Consider the following 14,944-nt stretch of genomic DNA (forward strand, 5'->3'; position numbering starts at 1 on the left):
GCTGCTGCTGCTTGAGAAAAAGATGAAAAGGCAGGAAAGATTGTGGGAAGCATATGCTTGTGGTAGAAGCAAAGCATAGCCTGTCCCTTTCAAGCAATCAAATGTCTGTGTGTGTGTGTGTGTGAGAGAGAGAGAGAGAGAGAGAGAAAGCGAAATGACAGGGGAGTAACAAGAATAGCAGGCAACGCAGTTTGAAAGGTTTCCTCTCTGCCGTTTCTCCCTCTTCCCCTCTTCCCCTTCGCTCGCATGCACACACACACAAATGGTGCCTGGCCTCTGCCCGGCCAACATGAAAAATTAGCTTCTTTGCAGTGTCTCGTCTCCCGCTTTAAGCCAGCTGGGCTCGACCCTCCTCCCTCCCCCCGGTCTCGAGCTCAGTGTTTTGTGCATACTCAGCCGCCCCACTTAGTCTCCAGATCCTTACTGAGCAAATCCGCGGGTCAGGCGAAGTGGGGATGGGCACCAGGCCATGGGTCCCAGGTCAAACAATCTGTTAACCTGAGACTTAGGGGAGGGGGACTAGCACTGGAGCTCCGAGCAGTGGTTGGTACGGGTTCTGCGCAGCCATGAAGTGGGCTCAGCATGGCTGGTTCTTGTCCACAGTGTTGCTGGCCAGGATCGGGTCAGAGCCGCTGCACTGCTGGCCTACATAAGAAGGCCAGATTCAGTGAGCCAGATACGCCGCCACCACCTGGGAGAAGAGGGAGAGGAGGCGCTGCGAGGGAGCCCATTTCTCACATTGGGGCCAAACAAATGACTATATCTCTGCAAGTATTGCATTGGCAAATGTAACACTTTAACAATGTTCATTGGGACATGTGTGCATGTTCACCAAAAATTTCATCGAAATCTGTAGTGGGCAAGCCAGGCACTTTTCTGAACTATTTGACATGAAATGACCCTCCCCAAGTCCCAGGTCAACAAGTTGTTCCACCTGGGACTTATGGTCCGGTGCCCATCCCACTTTGCCTGATCTGCATGTTTGCTAAGTAAGGATTTGGAGACTAGGCGGGCCGGCTGAGTGTGCACAAAACAGCCTGGTCAGCTTCACAGCCTGATTAGCACAAGTAGCTGGTTGTCGGTAGGATCGGCCTCCTGACGATCTGCTATTTCAGCTGCAGCGATTGCCATCACCTATTGCCGCCTCCATGCGCTCCATTAACCACCTCTGCATCCCATGTTTGGCCTCTGCGTGCCCTGTTTTTGGCCTCTGGGCGTCCCATTTTCCACCCATTCCGGGTGGCGGGGATCAGAACAGGTGGAAAAGGGGTGTTGGTCTTACCTACAAGCCCTTTCTCTGGATGCTGATGGAGAATCCACACTTGGGTTGACACATGCCTTTCTGCCTAGAGTCTGAGTCCTCAATCTTTTGCCATGTCTCTCTGTCAACTACTGAGACCCCAGTTTCGATGAAGGCGTAGCCATCTGTTGGACTTATTTGTGGTGTTGGCTCTGCCCGCCCCCAGACGCTGGACCAGACGGTCGCCAGGGTGGGAGTGGATTCTCCATTGGCATCCAGAGAAAGGACGTGTCAGGTAAGACCAATGCCCCTTCTCCAGTATGCCAGTTGGAGAATCCACCCTTGGGACATACCAAAGCCAGCTGTCCTGTGGGCGGGTAGCGATCTGGTCCTGAATCCCTGTATTTGTATGCACCTGTTGGAGCACCCTCCAGCTTTGGTATGACCCTTACCTGGACAGTCGCAGCCACACAATCGAGAAAGGGGCGTTGGTCTTACCTGAGACGCCCTTTCTCATTGGTGGCGAGAGTCCAGCCCCACCCTGGGTACGTCTGGTCTGGGGCGCGGGCAGGGGGAAGATAATTGTTCTTATTCCACTTGCAGAGGCACGTCAGGTCTGTCAAGTTGACTTCACTGAAAGCTGGGGAAGACTGGCAAGGGAGGCGGAACTAAGCAGCTTTGACAGACTCGGTCCAATCAGCTAGGAGATGGAGTTAACCCGTACCTTGATTCTCTCGCCACCAATGAGAAAGGGCATCTCAGGTAAGACCAATGCCCCTTCTACTAAACAAGATCTTAAAAGTGAGCAAATATTCAGGATCAAAATTTAAGGCTAGGAATACAAGATGAAGTGCTAGGCAGTCAATACACGGTAGTAGTAACAATTATGCAACAACAAAGCTTCATATATATGGTGATGGTAAGTAATTAAAGACTTTGGCTCCTTTGCTGGGTATAAAAATTAATGAGAAGGCACTACTAAGGCACTGAAGCTCTGAAGAAGACAAGCCAGCTGTGAGAGAGCAAAAGACTAAAATATATCGGACTTCACTGAACTGGATGTAACAAACACATATTTCAAAATAATTACAACAAATTATGGAAGTAATTAAAACTAGAAAGGTGGAAAAGTTTAAAATTTTCTTGGTTAAGATTCACTGCAATAACAAAATGAATATTTTACCCAAGTTGAACTTTCTATTACAAATGGATTTGATTCAATTTCAGATAAAAATCTACATGATTAGCAAAGAGCATTTGACAAATTTGTATGCAGAAATGAAAGAATAGGAGTAAGATTCAGAATTTTGCAAAATTTAAAAGAAAGAATTCTTGAATCTCATATAATAGATAATCTCACAGCAAATTGCCAATTATGAATCATAGAAATTTCCAAGGAGGATAATTATACAAGGAGTAAGCTTAGCTAATTGACATTATTTCTGTCTATTGTACAAAAAAGCAAAACAAGAAAAGAATTTGAAGGGACATAAATTTGTTTAAAAACTTAGAATCTTCTAAAAAGTAAAGGAAGGTAAAGCTGAAATCTGGAATCTCACTATTAGCATAGCAGTCAAATGCTGTTTATGCTGAAGACATTTACCATAAAAAGATTTAATTGCATATGCCAATGTGGTGTATCCAGATTTAGGAAATAATTTGAAAAATAAAAAGTTATCTTAAGATATGAGGGAGTTAGAGAAAGATAACATTTCAAATGCTTAAAACAAAAACCAACATAGCTTAGGGGGATATATTTATAAATTGATACTGAAATACAATATGGAGACCAAACAAATAAAAAATTGCCTGATAAACTAAATGCAAAACTTCAAAAATCAATTGATCTATAAAAAAAACCTAAATTTACTCATATTGGTATATGAGTCCTGCCACTGATTGCCACAAAGCATAATATTAACAATGTTGGAAATGCCATAACAAAGAAGGAATATTGTATTCATGTAATTTCTATGTGAAAAATACCTCAAAGGCACTAGTAGGAAATATATCATCATATTTAAAAAAATCCTCCAAAAATGAAATTTGAATTGAAAACACAGATACTTTTGTAGAGATAATTCCAGAGAAATGAAGATTTCATCATTTACTAAGATACAGCCTTCGACTTATGACCACAATTGATCCCAACATTTCTGTTGCTAAGCAAAACGTTGTTAAATGAGTTTTGCTCTATTTTATGACCTTCCTTGCCACAACTATTAAGTGAGTCATTGCATTGTTAAATTGGTAACACAGTTAAGTGAATCTGGCTTCCCCATTGACTTTGCTTGTCAGAAGGTTGCAAAAGATGATCATGAGTCAAGTTGCCAAGCGTCCGAATATTAATCACATGATACAAAGGTTGCAAGTGTGAAAAATGGTCATAAATAACTTTTTTCAGTGCCATTGTAACTTTGAATGGTCACTAAATGAACTGTTGTAAGTGAAGGACTACCTGTATAAAAATAAAGTCATAACACTGAAAAAGAGAAACCCCTGATGAAGATAATAGATTGGGAATTTAAAATGAGATAATTAGTTGCAATAGCAAAATTGATAAGTATATACCCATCATAGAAATTTAACCAAATTTAACCAAATAATAGCTTTATGGTTTCTGTGATTTAAAACACAAACCAGCAGTAGTTCTTAATATTTAGTGTAAAGTATAGATACCCAAATTGCAGTCGGGAATACAAATGAAAGGAAAAGAATGTGTTAATAGAAAGTTTTTTTCATAATGCCTTTAAACTATATTCAGTTGCTGTTTTTTTATTTTCTTTTTATATTGCATCCTTTCCCATTTTCTCAGTTGTAGATGTACAAAATAACTTTTTCTTTCTTCCATTTCTCAATAGATTCATAGATCTTGATCTTTGTTATCACTCATGGCTTTGGTTATTCAAGATTTTATTGTAACATTATTTGGTATTATTGAGAATAAAAAGATATATGTATTTATCCAATTTTAAAGAACTGTCCTGGTAGAAAGCACAATTTCTACCTGTCACCATTCTATCTTACCAGGACCCTGATACATTTTTCCAGGTTGCCCAATTTTGTGCTACAGTATACTTACTATAGCAACATTTTATGCAATGCTATTGAAAAAGGACTGGTTAATTGCAAGTGGCAAAAATAAATAAATAAATAATTTTGGTAAAATAGAAAAAGTTAATACAAATGCTGATAAAAAGTAGGAGGAATACACTCTCTTATAAGAAATTAATAAGAAAAGAAAAATAGTTGTGCATAAAGCTCAGGTAATGATTGAGAGAGAATGAATGACAAATTTCAAAACAAGTATGGGTTGAGAGGAAATGGAACTTGAAAATACAAGAACTTAATATGATCCCCAAGAAAGGGTAGACAAGTTTAAAGAAGAAAATACAGCATACAGATAGTATAGGAATATTGTTGGGAGGATAAAAAGAGACTGAGTTTTATAGGAAACATGTAAAATAAATTTAATGAGAGATCCTTTTCTGTGTCTACTTATGTTTCTCCAGCATTCTTTTTCCTGACCTTTGTATAAATGTAGTAGAAGATTGGTTCCCTCCTCCCCTCTCTCTCATGTATGTATGTATGTATATATATATATACAATTTTTCCTAAAATTTAAGAACTACTGTATATTTAGAATATGTTTTGCTTATTAATTATTGGTTCTGCTTTCTTCTCTTTCATAGGACAGCTATTACTTTTTCTGTAAATATTTCCTGTGTAAATATATGAATGAGAAATAAGTTGATATAATTCTGTCAGTTTTCAAAAATATTTTCTTGCACTGTAATACAGTACAGTTTGAAGTTATAAAATATATTGCAAATTAAGAGATAAAAGTAAAATTTCTAAACTTACCTTTACATCTAAACTTCTAAATTAATACACACACATATCTTAGAACAAAACATTACATATTTTGATTTCATTTAACATTTCATTTAAGAATTTTAGCTTTTTAAAAATTTTAGGCTTGTGTATTTTTCTATTTAGAGTTGAATCCAACTCAGTGGAATATAATCAATCAATTCATCACAGATAATCTTGCCTTAACCACAATTGAGCCCAAAGTTTATGTTGCTAAGTGAGACATTTGCAAAGTGAATTTTACCCCATTTTACGACCTTTCTTGCCACAGTTGTTAAGTGAATCATCGCAGTTGTTAACTTAGTAACCCGGTTGTTAATTGAATCTGGCCTCTCCATTGACTTTGTTTGTCAGAAGGTTGCAAAAGCTGATCACATGACCATGGGACAGGGCAATTGTCATAAATATGAACCAGTTGCTATGTATCCGAATTTGACCATGTGACCAATGGGGATGCTGCAGTGGTCATAAGTGTGGAAAAACTATCATAAGTCACTTTTTTCAGTGCTGTTGTAACTAAACAAACTGTTGTAAGTTGAGGACTATCTGTATGTATGATTCAGATGCTGTCTTTCAGAGATCTGTATTAGCTACGATTCTCTATGAATGTCTTAATCTGTAACCAAATTAGAAGATGGAAATTCTATTTAATGGAAACCAGAACTATACTGCTGCAGTGATACAAAATGAGAAAATACTTCTTTTTGGTTTTCTACAAGTCATGTTTTATGAAGTCTGGAACAACAGTCCACAAATAGGCCACTTTTTCTAATCAATAAATTAAGAAAGCAAATTAAAACAATTAAATGAAAAGGGAACATTTGAGAGCTTTAAACCAGTAGATAGATTAATCCGTGTTTTTTTTTCCCGGACCCCTGTTGAAAGGTGTCAGTTGCTTTCTTGAACAAATATTGAATATACTGCTTATTCTCTCGGATAAGGATTTCCCTGTGAAGAAATGATTATATAGAATGCAGGTAGTCTCTGATCAGCTTTTCTTTCTGTAGCATGGATAGCACAGCTGCAAGCCTAATTTAGAGTTCTTATTTTAACTATCCAATGAGGGAACTACATCTGTGTTTATCTATCCATATAATGAGATGGACAGAGGCCATTTTTTATGTGTCTCCATTATCTGAAATATACTTTGTAATAAGAAATAGATAGTTCCTTTTCCTCAGTAAAAGGTGTCCTAATTGTGGAATAGCTAGTACCTAATTTACTCTTCATTTAAAATCGGACATTAATAAGGATGTGTGATTTAAAGGTGTACTGGATTTTCATTAGAAGCTGGAATATTTTAAAGATACAAATCTATATAATGAGAATCATGATTACAAGTTGGAAAATCCAGGCTTAATTCCCAATCTGACCACTAGATTTTATAGTTAACAACGGACTGATCATTGAAGGAAAACTGTATAATCTGTGGTAGCCAAAAATCCATCTGATGAACTGAATGAACTAATATATGATTTTAAATAAAATATATTAATTTGAAAAGGTGCCATCAAATTCTTCCTTTTTTTTTGATTAGTCCATATCTCAATACCCCAACCTGCCCAATGTACATCTTCTTGAGCTCCTAGATGAAAAGCTGATTTTTGCCTCAGAAAAATTTCCCAATTGATCTGTAGCTGATTCAGGTTTCTAGAGGGCCAGGATAATTTCAAATTAAAAGTCAGGCAGCATCTATGTTTAGCCATAGAAACGATGGAATTCAAAATAAGCCTGATGTTTTCTGGTCTTTCTACAACTACAGAAGTGCATGGGATAGCAGTCTATGCTGTTATTACCTATAATCGGGTGGGCTGCTGCGGGTTCGCAGGGGTTCAGGAGACCCCTTAGCTAAGATACTGTGCAGTTCAGAGAATCCCCAAATCCCACTCCTGGCTCGCCCTGCCCACCCCGTCCCACCCCCCCCCAGGAGTCCCCATGTGGCCCATTTTGGATGCAGGTAAGGGCATGCGCGGAGGCTTGGGAAGGATGAAAATCGGGCTTCCCAAAAGTTTGGGAAGGCCAGAAATGGTCCTGTTTCCGGCTTCCAGAGAACCTCCGGAGCCTGGGGAGGCCATTTTTGCCCTCCCAGAAGCTTGAGTAAAGCCTCCAGAGCCCGGGGAGGGCAAATACACCCCTCCCCGCTGTGATGCAGGAGGCTGACTGGGCCATGCCCACCATGGTCATGCCCACCCAGCAACTGCGCAGAGAACCCTTCGCTAACATTTTTGAAGCCCATCCTTGCCTATAATGCATAAAAATTGTCCTCCAAAAAAGAAACTTTCATTGCAAAACCCAAAAATTAAGAATACTTCTTTTATAGTTCAACCAAAACAGAGGCTCAGCAGAGAAGCAAGCAACAGCTCTGCATTTACTAACCAGTCCATAATAAACATACCAGCAAAAATACTTCTTTGTGTTCAAAACTTAGCAAGCAGCCTGGAAGCTGAATAGTGCAAAAATAGTGCAAAAATAAGAGCACAGTACAAATAGTATATAATGTTACCTTTCAGGGGCTAAAGATGCAGCAAAAAATATTAAACATAGTTGCACATATTCAATAAGCAGAAAATAATCTTTTTATCTGCAAGATCTGAACATAAGCTCTTCTCTCCCTCATCCCCAACCCTTTTCTTCCTTCAACCAGTGATAACAAAAAAATACCACATATAGCTGATAAATATATGAATAATATATGGCAAATAAATATATAAACACTCATGGCATTGAAATTTTCTTAAAGTACCTAATCAGAGGACATTAAAACATCAATAAAAATACACTGCTCAAAAAAAATAAAGGGAACACTTAAACAACACAATGTAACTCCAAGTCAATCACACTTCTGTGAAATCAAACTGTCCATTTAGGTAGCAACACTGATTGACACTCAATTTCACATGCTGTTGTGCAAATGGAATAGACAAGAGGTGGAAAGCATAGGCAGTTAGCAAGACATCCCCAATAAAGGAGTGGTTCTGCAGGTGGTGACCACAGACCACTTCTCAGTTCCTATGCTTTCTGACTGATGGTTTGGTCACTTTTGAATGCTGGCGGTGCTTTCACTCTAGTGCAGGGGTGGGCAACTATGGCCCTTTTATGAATTATGGACTTCAACTCCCAGAATTCCTGAGCAAGCCATGCTAGCTCAGGAATTTTGGGAGTTGAAGTCCACAAGTCATAAAGGGGCCATAGTTGCCCACCTCTGCTCTAGTGGTAGCATGAGACGGAGTCTACAACCCACACAAGTGGCTCAGGTAGTGCAGCTCATCCAGGATGGCACATCGATGCGAGCTGTGGCAAGGTTTGCTGTGTCTGTTAGCGTAGTGTCCAGAGCATGGAGGCGCTACCAGGAGACAGGCCAGTACATCAGGAGACGTGGAGGAGGCCGTAGGAGGGCAACAACCCAGCATCAGGACCACTACCTCCGCCTTTGTGCAAGGAGGGACAGGAGGAGCACTGCCAGAGCCCTGCAAAATGATCTCCAGTGGGCCACAAATGTGCATGTGGCTGCTCAAACGGTCAGAAACAGATTCCATGAGGATGGTATGAGGGCCCGACGTCCACAGGTGGGGGTTGTGCTTACCAGCCCAACACCGTGCAGGACGTTTGGCATTTGCCAGAGAACACCAAGATTGGCACATTCGCCACTGGTGCCCTGTGCTCTTCACAGATGAAAGCAAGTCCACACAGAGCACATGTGACAGACGTGACAGGGCAGTGGGTCAGTAATGGTGTGGGGTGGCATTTCTTTAGGGGGCCGCACAGCCCTCTATGTGCTCGCCAGAGGTAGCCTGACTGCCATTAGGTACCGAGATGAGATCCTCAGACCCCTTGTGAGACCATATGCTGGTGCGGTTGGCCCTGGGTTCCTCCTAATGCAAGACAATGCTAGACCTCGTGTGGCTGGAGTGTGTCGGCATTTCCTGCAAGACGAAGGCATTAATGCTATGGACTGGCCCGTCCGTTCCCCAGACCTGAATCCAATTGAGCACATCTGGGACATCATGTCTTGCTCCAGCCACCACTGCACCAGGCTGTCCAGGAGTTGGGGGATGCTTTAGTCCAGGTGTGGGAGGAGATCTCTCAGGAGACCATCCGCCACATCATCAGGAGCATGCCCAGGCGTTGTAGGGAGGTCATACAGGCCCGTGGAGGCCACACACACTACTGAGCCTCATTTTGACTTGTTTTAAGGACATTACATCAAAGTTGGATCAGCCTGTAGTGTTTTTTTCCACTTTAATTTTGAGTGTAACTCCAAATCCAGACCTCCATGGGTTGCTAAATTTGATTTCCATTGATAATTTTTGTGTGATTGTGTTGTCAGCACATTCAACTATGTAACGAACAAAGTATTTAATAAGAATATTTCATTCATTCAGATCTAGGATGTCTTATTTTGTGTTCCCTTTATTTTTTTGAGCAGCGTATATAGGTTTTCATGTGTCCATAGGTATAGGAAGCTACAGTTAAAATACAGTATTTTGAGAATTTGCATCCAACAAATTAGTTTTCAGAAAGAGTGAAAAGAAATCCAGTGTAATAAAGATTGATATGTCAGAATCAGAGATAGTGTCCCTATTCAGTGGTATAAATTTCTGTCTGGCTATATTCTGATGGTAGCTAACATTTTCAACAGGTAAACATATAATGTTAAAACTTACTTTATTTTAACATTTTTAAAAAGCGGATCTCATAGTTATTCTCTGGGTTTCTTTGGAAGGCAAGTGTGTAACACTTTGGAATCTTAGCAGGTTTTAGGAACAAGATATATTTAATGTCAGGGTTCTGATGGATGCCCTAATAAATTCATGAGCCTCGAGCCAAGTTTCAAAAGAAATCCAATTATTTATTAGGAGCAACATGTCGGCATTTTCCCTAAGTGCAGTCAGCTCTGCCCTACGCAATTTACTGGCCGCCTATGACCCTGTTTTCTCCCTCCTCCCAGAGTGTGTCATAAATCACATTCTCCAACGAAGCACTTTTGCAGGCTGTTGAAAACACGCCTCTCCGATTGGGCTTGGTAACCTGAGACACCATCTGCTCCATCAGATCTCCCCCCCCCCCTTATGGCAACTCAGGAGCAAGCCAGGAATGCTTTATGAGTTGACATTTAACAGGAATCTCTTCATGCCTTGAAAACTGCCAGGTATATTTGGTTATCAAACAGTAAATGTTTAGATTTTGTTCTTAAATTAATATGGTGTTATAACATCGGATGTAACTCAAAAGGGATGATCCGTAGTTCTGTTGCTGGACTGTTGAGCTAAACTAGAGATTATTACTGATTTCTGGTTTCACCTACTTGAAATATCTGCTTGGCAATATATAAAACTCACATAATAACTGAACAGTTTGGACTGGCCAATTCAGTAGCCTCTAAGATACCTGAAGTTTTAGCTTTCCAAGAGGCCCAACTCCTTGAACAATTCAGTTTTATAGGATAGTAAACTGTGACATGAAATCAGCATTAATAATTGAACTCTGGAATGAAAGTTAAAGAATCTAATTTTGGAAAATCAGAAGTTCCAGGTATTAAACAAAAATGAAATATATTTATGATTTTAAAATGATATTAATTCATCACAAAATATTATTTTATATTTATATAATTCTTAAGAGAATGTTTTAAAAGTAATGGAATTCAGTTTACATTAGTGCTATAAGACATTTGATGTATTTATTGCTTATATAATTTGGATATTGGCCTATTGAAATATTGTCTTGAATTAAAATTACCACCTTTGTTAATATAAACTTTACAAGAAAAAGCTGTAAGTATTTGGGGGGTGTTGTTAAATTATATCACTAAAATACAGAATTTGTCATCTGATGAAGAGCTTTGGTTTTGCTAAACATGATAACTAACAAACAAAATAATTAAAATAACAAAATATTTAAAAATTTAAAAATGAGCAATTGGGATATTATTATGTAATTGGAAATATTATGAAAAATCTAATTTCCTGGATATGAATTTATTACTTGATAAGTGCCTACGTTCTAAAAATGAGACAGTATGTTTCTACATGGTCAGTATTTAACAATAAGCTTTAATGGTTGAATTAATGTTTTATTTGTAGTTATTGTATGGATAACTATAATCTTTTTGTCACATTTGTTATTTTAATCACCGTAATATATTTAGCGTTATTATTCACATAATATATATTCTGCTGTAAAAAAAAATTTCTATTAAAATGTTTGTCAAAATGCATCAAAAAGAGATACAGAGAGTCAGTGCCAAATGAATAGTAGTTACAGCCAGTCCTCAAAGTTAAGTTTGCAAAATGAGGGGGGGAGGGAGAGCTTAAATTTTTAGAAACGAGTGGTATGTACATACATATGCAGTGGATGTTTCAAAAATCTACATGGTCTTTAATATTGCTGTAGATCTCTTAGCAGCCTCTCAGACTAGTTTTCTTCTAGTTTTTTGATCAATTTTGGAGGGGCATCTGTTTCTTGATAATGTCACTGTTGTGCTATATTTTCTCCAGTTGTTGATGACTGTCTTTACTGTGTTCCATGATATATCCAATTCCTTGGAAATGTTTTGTGCCCTTCTCTTGACTGATATCTTCCAATGAGATCCCTTTGATACTTTGCAAGCTCTCTACAGACTATGGGTTTCGGCTGTAGAGGGCAACTGTCAGAAAAATCCTACTAGAACAGCTGTACTTTATATGGGCTTGATCAGAGTCACTTTAATGGATGGCAGGCTGATTACTATTAATATCAGTTTGAATGTGCTTGGTTAATTCTAAACACAACCACATCCCTACTTATAAGAGGGTGTGGAGTGTTATGCTGCAACATTATTCTAGTTTTTTAATTGTTATGTTCCCTCCTAAAAGATTTCAATTTATTTTTAATTGAATTGTACTGCTTATAGGTTATATTAAAGTTGAAAAAAATTCTGAAGTGGTCAGAATTTTGAAAAAAACACCTGAAGTGGTCAGTTATCTTGGTCTATATTTACATGGTAAAAACATGGTATGTGGATGTGTACAATGGATTTATATCCATTGTAATGCCAGAATAAAACAAGGACATGTTAAAAATAATAAAAAACAGTAGGCATGGAAGCATCAAAATGATTTCTGGTTTAAAATAAGTTAATATATGTGAAAAAAGATGGTAGTAAAGTTATGCTTCTTTCATGGGAAAATTCCAGAGCAACAGGATGCCACTGAAGGGGCCTCATATCTCATTTCCTTCCAGGAAATTAGAAAATGAAGTAGACAGGAGTGTAAGTATACCTTGTTGGAGAGGATCACTCCTTGTTTATTTAGGGCTGGAGCATACTTCCAATAAGAAAGAAATGTGTTTTTCACTGACTAAAAGTTTTCAAAACATTTTCATAGTTTGTATTACAGTTTTCAAGTTTCCAAAGGATCACATACCAAGTTTCTTATATTCAGAATGGGTACCTTGGCTGGTGTGTTCACAGAATATGAAAGTGATAGAGATTCAGTATATAGGAACAATAAGGAGTTCAGCAGTACCCTCCCCGTTACCACTTTGGCCCATGTGGTCCAATCCAAAGTCACAGAGTTGAAAGAAAGAAATGTATAAAATATAATAGCCTGTTTGATTACCAGAGTTCAATTTATATCATTCATCCATCTCCTACCTATTTGTGCTTCAAAAAGGTAGCAAATCAGATATATGTGATCTTGAAGAGGAATGCAAACTTTTTATAATTCTATTTCTTTCTTTTTGAAACATTTGTACAATTAGTAACTGTGAGAGCAATCTTGGAGTCTTAGTGGACAGCCAACTAAATATGAGCCAGCAGTGTGCAGCAGCAACCAAAAAAGCTAATGCAATCCTAAATTGCATTAACAGAGGGATACAATCAAGATCAAGTGAGTTACTAACACCATTCTATAAAGCCTTAGTACTGCATCCAGTTTTGGTCACCACAGTATAAAAAAGATATTGAGACTCTAGAAAAAGTACAGAGAAGAGCAACCAGGATGATTAGGGGACTGGAGACTAAAACATACAAAGAACAGTTACAGGAACCGGACATGGCTAGTCTAGTGAAGAGAAGGACCAGGGGAGATATGATAGCAGTCTTCCAATATTTGAGGGGCTGCCACAGAGAGGAAGGGGACAAGCTATTTTCTAAAGCGCCTGTAGGCCAGACAAGGAATAATTGATGGAAACTGAACAAGGTGAGATTTAACCTGGAAATAAAGAGAAACTTTCTGACAGTGAAATAGCTTTCCCTCGGAAGTTGTGGGAGCTTCATCACTTGAGACTTTCAAGATGAGATTGGACTCCCATCTGTCAGAAAAGGTATAGGGTCTCCTGCTTGAGCCGGGAGTTGGACTAGGTGACCTATAAGGTCCCTTCCAATTCTGATTATCTGTTAAATTTTTTAAATCCTGTATTTAACTGAAACATAGTCATTTGTCTATCCAGTTACAAGTAGCTTTTAGTTTCCTATTTCACTCTGTAAGAATGATTCCGCAATATTTAACTATCAAAATAGAACGACATAAAAATATAATCTTCTGCCATTAGTACCTTTGAATCTAATGCAATATTTGAAAAGCATTTCTTTAGAATGTTTAAAGATTCCCATTCCTGGAAAAAAAACCAACCTGGCAGTAATTCAAAAACAAAACTTGGTCATATACATCAAACTGCTCTATATTTACCTGAGAAATTGTGCCCCCTGGTTACTGTGTTTCCCCCCCTATCCTCAACAAAGGCCATAGCTTCATCAGTCGTGGCTTGACGTTTGTTCTGGTTTAAGCATTGGCAAGCTGATGGCAGATGGAAGGTAGCCTCTGCCCCTGTTCGAGGACAAAGGCTATTTGGAGAGTTCTTGGACCCTCTCCTCGTAGAAACTAGAGACAAACAGAAGATTTTACCTTCCCTTTCCAGGAGGTCTGAGTTCTGCCCAACTCCATATTTCAAACAATCCTCTTTCCAGGCAGACTCCGGGCCAGGTTTTCAGCGGTTGCAGAAACAGCCTTTTCTGCATCAGGATCAGCAGCAGGAGCGTGCAGGCAAGGGCAGACCTCAGTATTCCGGCAGGTGGCCCTTTCGTGGGAAGGAAGTTGCCCTTTTTGTCATTTGTGTTGATTGCATCTCCAGCCCTCCCATTGGAGGCCGTTTGGCCCATTTTGCCAGTAAATGGGAGGAAATTACTTAGGATGCCTGGGTTCTGTGTACAGTGAGGTCTGGCCTCTTCCTGGAGTTCCTCTCCCTCACCCGAGGTTCTTTACTGCTTGCCGCATCTCAAGGAATAATGCAAGGAAGGTTCTCATGGGAACTGCCATTCAACATCTGGGTATTCAGGTGGTTCCTGCGGACCAACAAGGGCAGGGATTTTATTCCAGGCTCTTTGTAATTCCAAAGGCTTCAGGGGGTGGGGGTTGAGGGCAACCGTTTTGCTCCATCTGGGGACAACCAACTATCTCATGCAAGGTTTTTCTCTCCCAGGAACGTCGGGTGAGCTTGCAGACCTTAGCAGGGAGGATCCAGAGAGAAAGAACTCTCTCGCTGGCACTCCCCTTGCAGCTCCTGGGCAAGATGGTGTTCTGCATCTCCATTGTTCCATTGTTCCATGGGCACGTCTACACTCCAGGACGCTACAGTGGTTCCTCCTGCCTTATCAAAGGGCAGTCAGAAGCCACTCCTTGTTCAAGGTCTGGGTTCCGAAGTCTGTGACACGTTCCTTTTGGTGGTGGCAATCCCAGGTCATCTGCATCCTATTCAAGGAGCCCAACAGGCTCACCATCACGACCAATGCCAGCCTTTTCGGCTGGGGAGTACATCTGCTGTCAGAGATCGCAGGCAGAGAAGTCTAGGAAC

The 14,944-nt window shown here is 39.5% G+C and overlaps 1 protein-coding gene across 14 annotated transcripts in view; it reads left to right on the forward strand.

Moving 5' to 3' along the window:
- The window catches only part of DYRK1A (dual specificity tyrosine phosphorylation regulated kinase 1A), a 139,543-nt gene that overhangs the window by 68,631 nt on the left and 55,968 nt on the right, over positions 1 to 14,944 (forward strand). For 3 of the 14 annotated variants that reach the window (XM_087966774.1, XM_087966767.1, XM_087966771.1), the window contains exon 4: positions 1,351 to 2,002. The exons of 5 other annotated variants lie outside the window; for them this stretch is intronic. Coding sequence is in view for 5 of the 9 variants with exons in the window: in XM_087966767.1 (XP_087822893.1) it covers positions 1,948 to 2,002 (55 nt within the window). In the remaining 4 variants the exon portion in view is untranslated. Of the gene's footprint in view, positions 1 to 1,350; positions 2,003 to 4,752; positions 4,819 to 14,944 lie in introns of all 14 variants that reach the window. 6 more of the 14 variants (XM_087966773.1, XM_087966775.1, XM_087966768.1 and 3 more) reach the window with 5 other exon arrangements.

The sequence above is a fragment of the Notechis scutatus genome, chromosome 5 (assembly GCF_049901735.1).
Source record: "Notechis scutatus isolate UNSWTSFEM ecotype Mainland chromosome 5, rNotScu1.2, whole genome shotgun sequence".
Taxonomy (NCBI): domain Eukaryota; kingdom Metazoa; phylum Chordata; class Lepidosauria; order Squamata; family Elapidae; genus Notechis; species Notechis scutatus.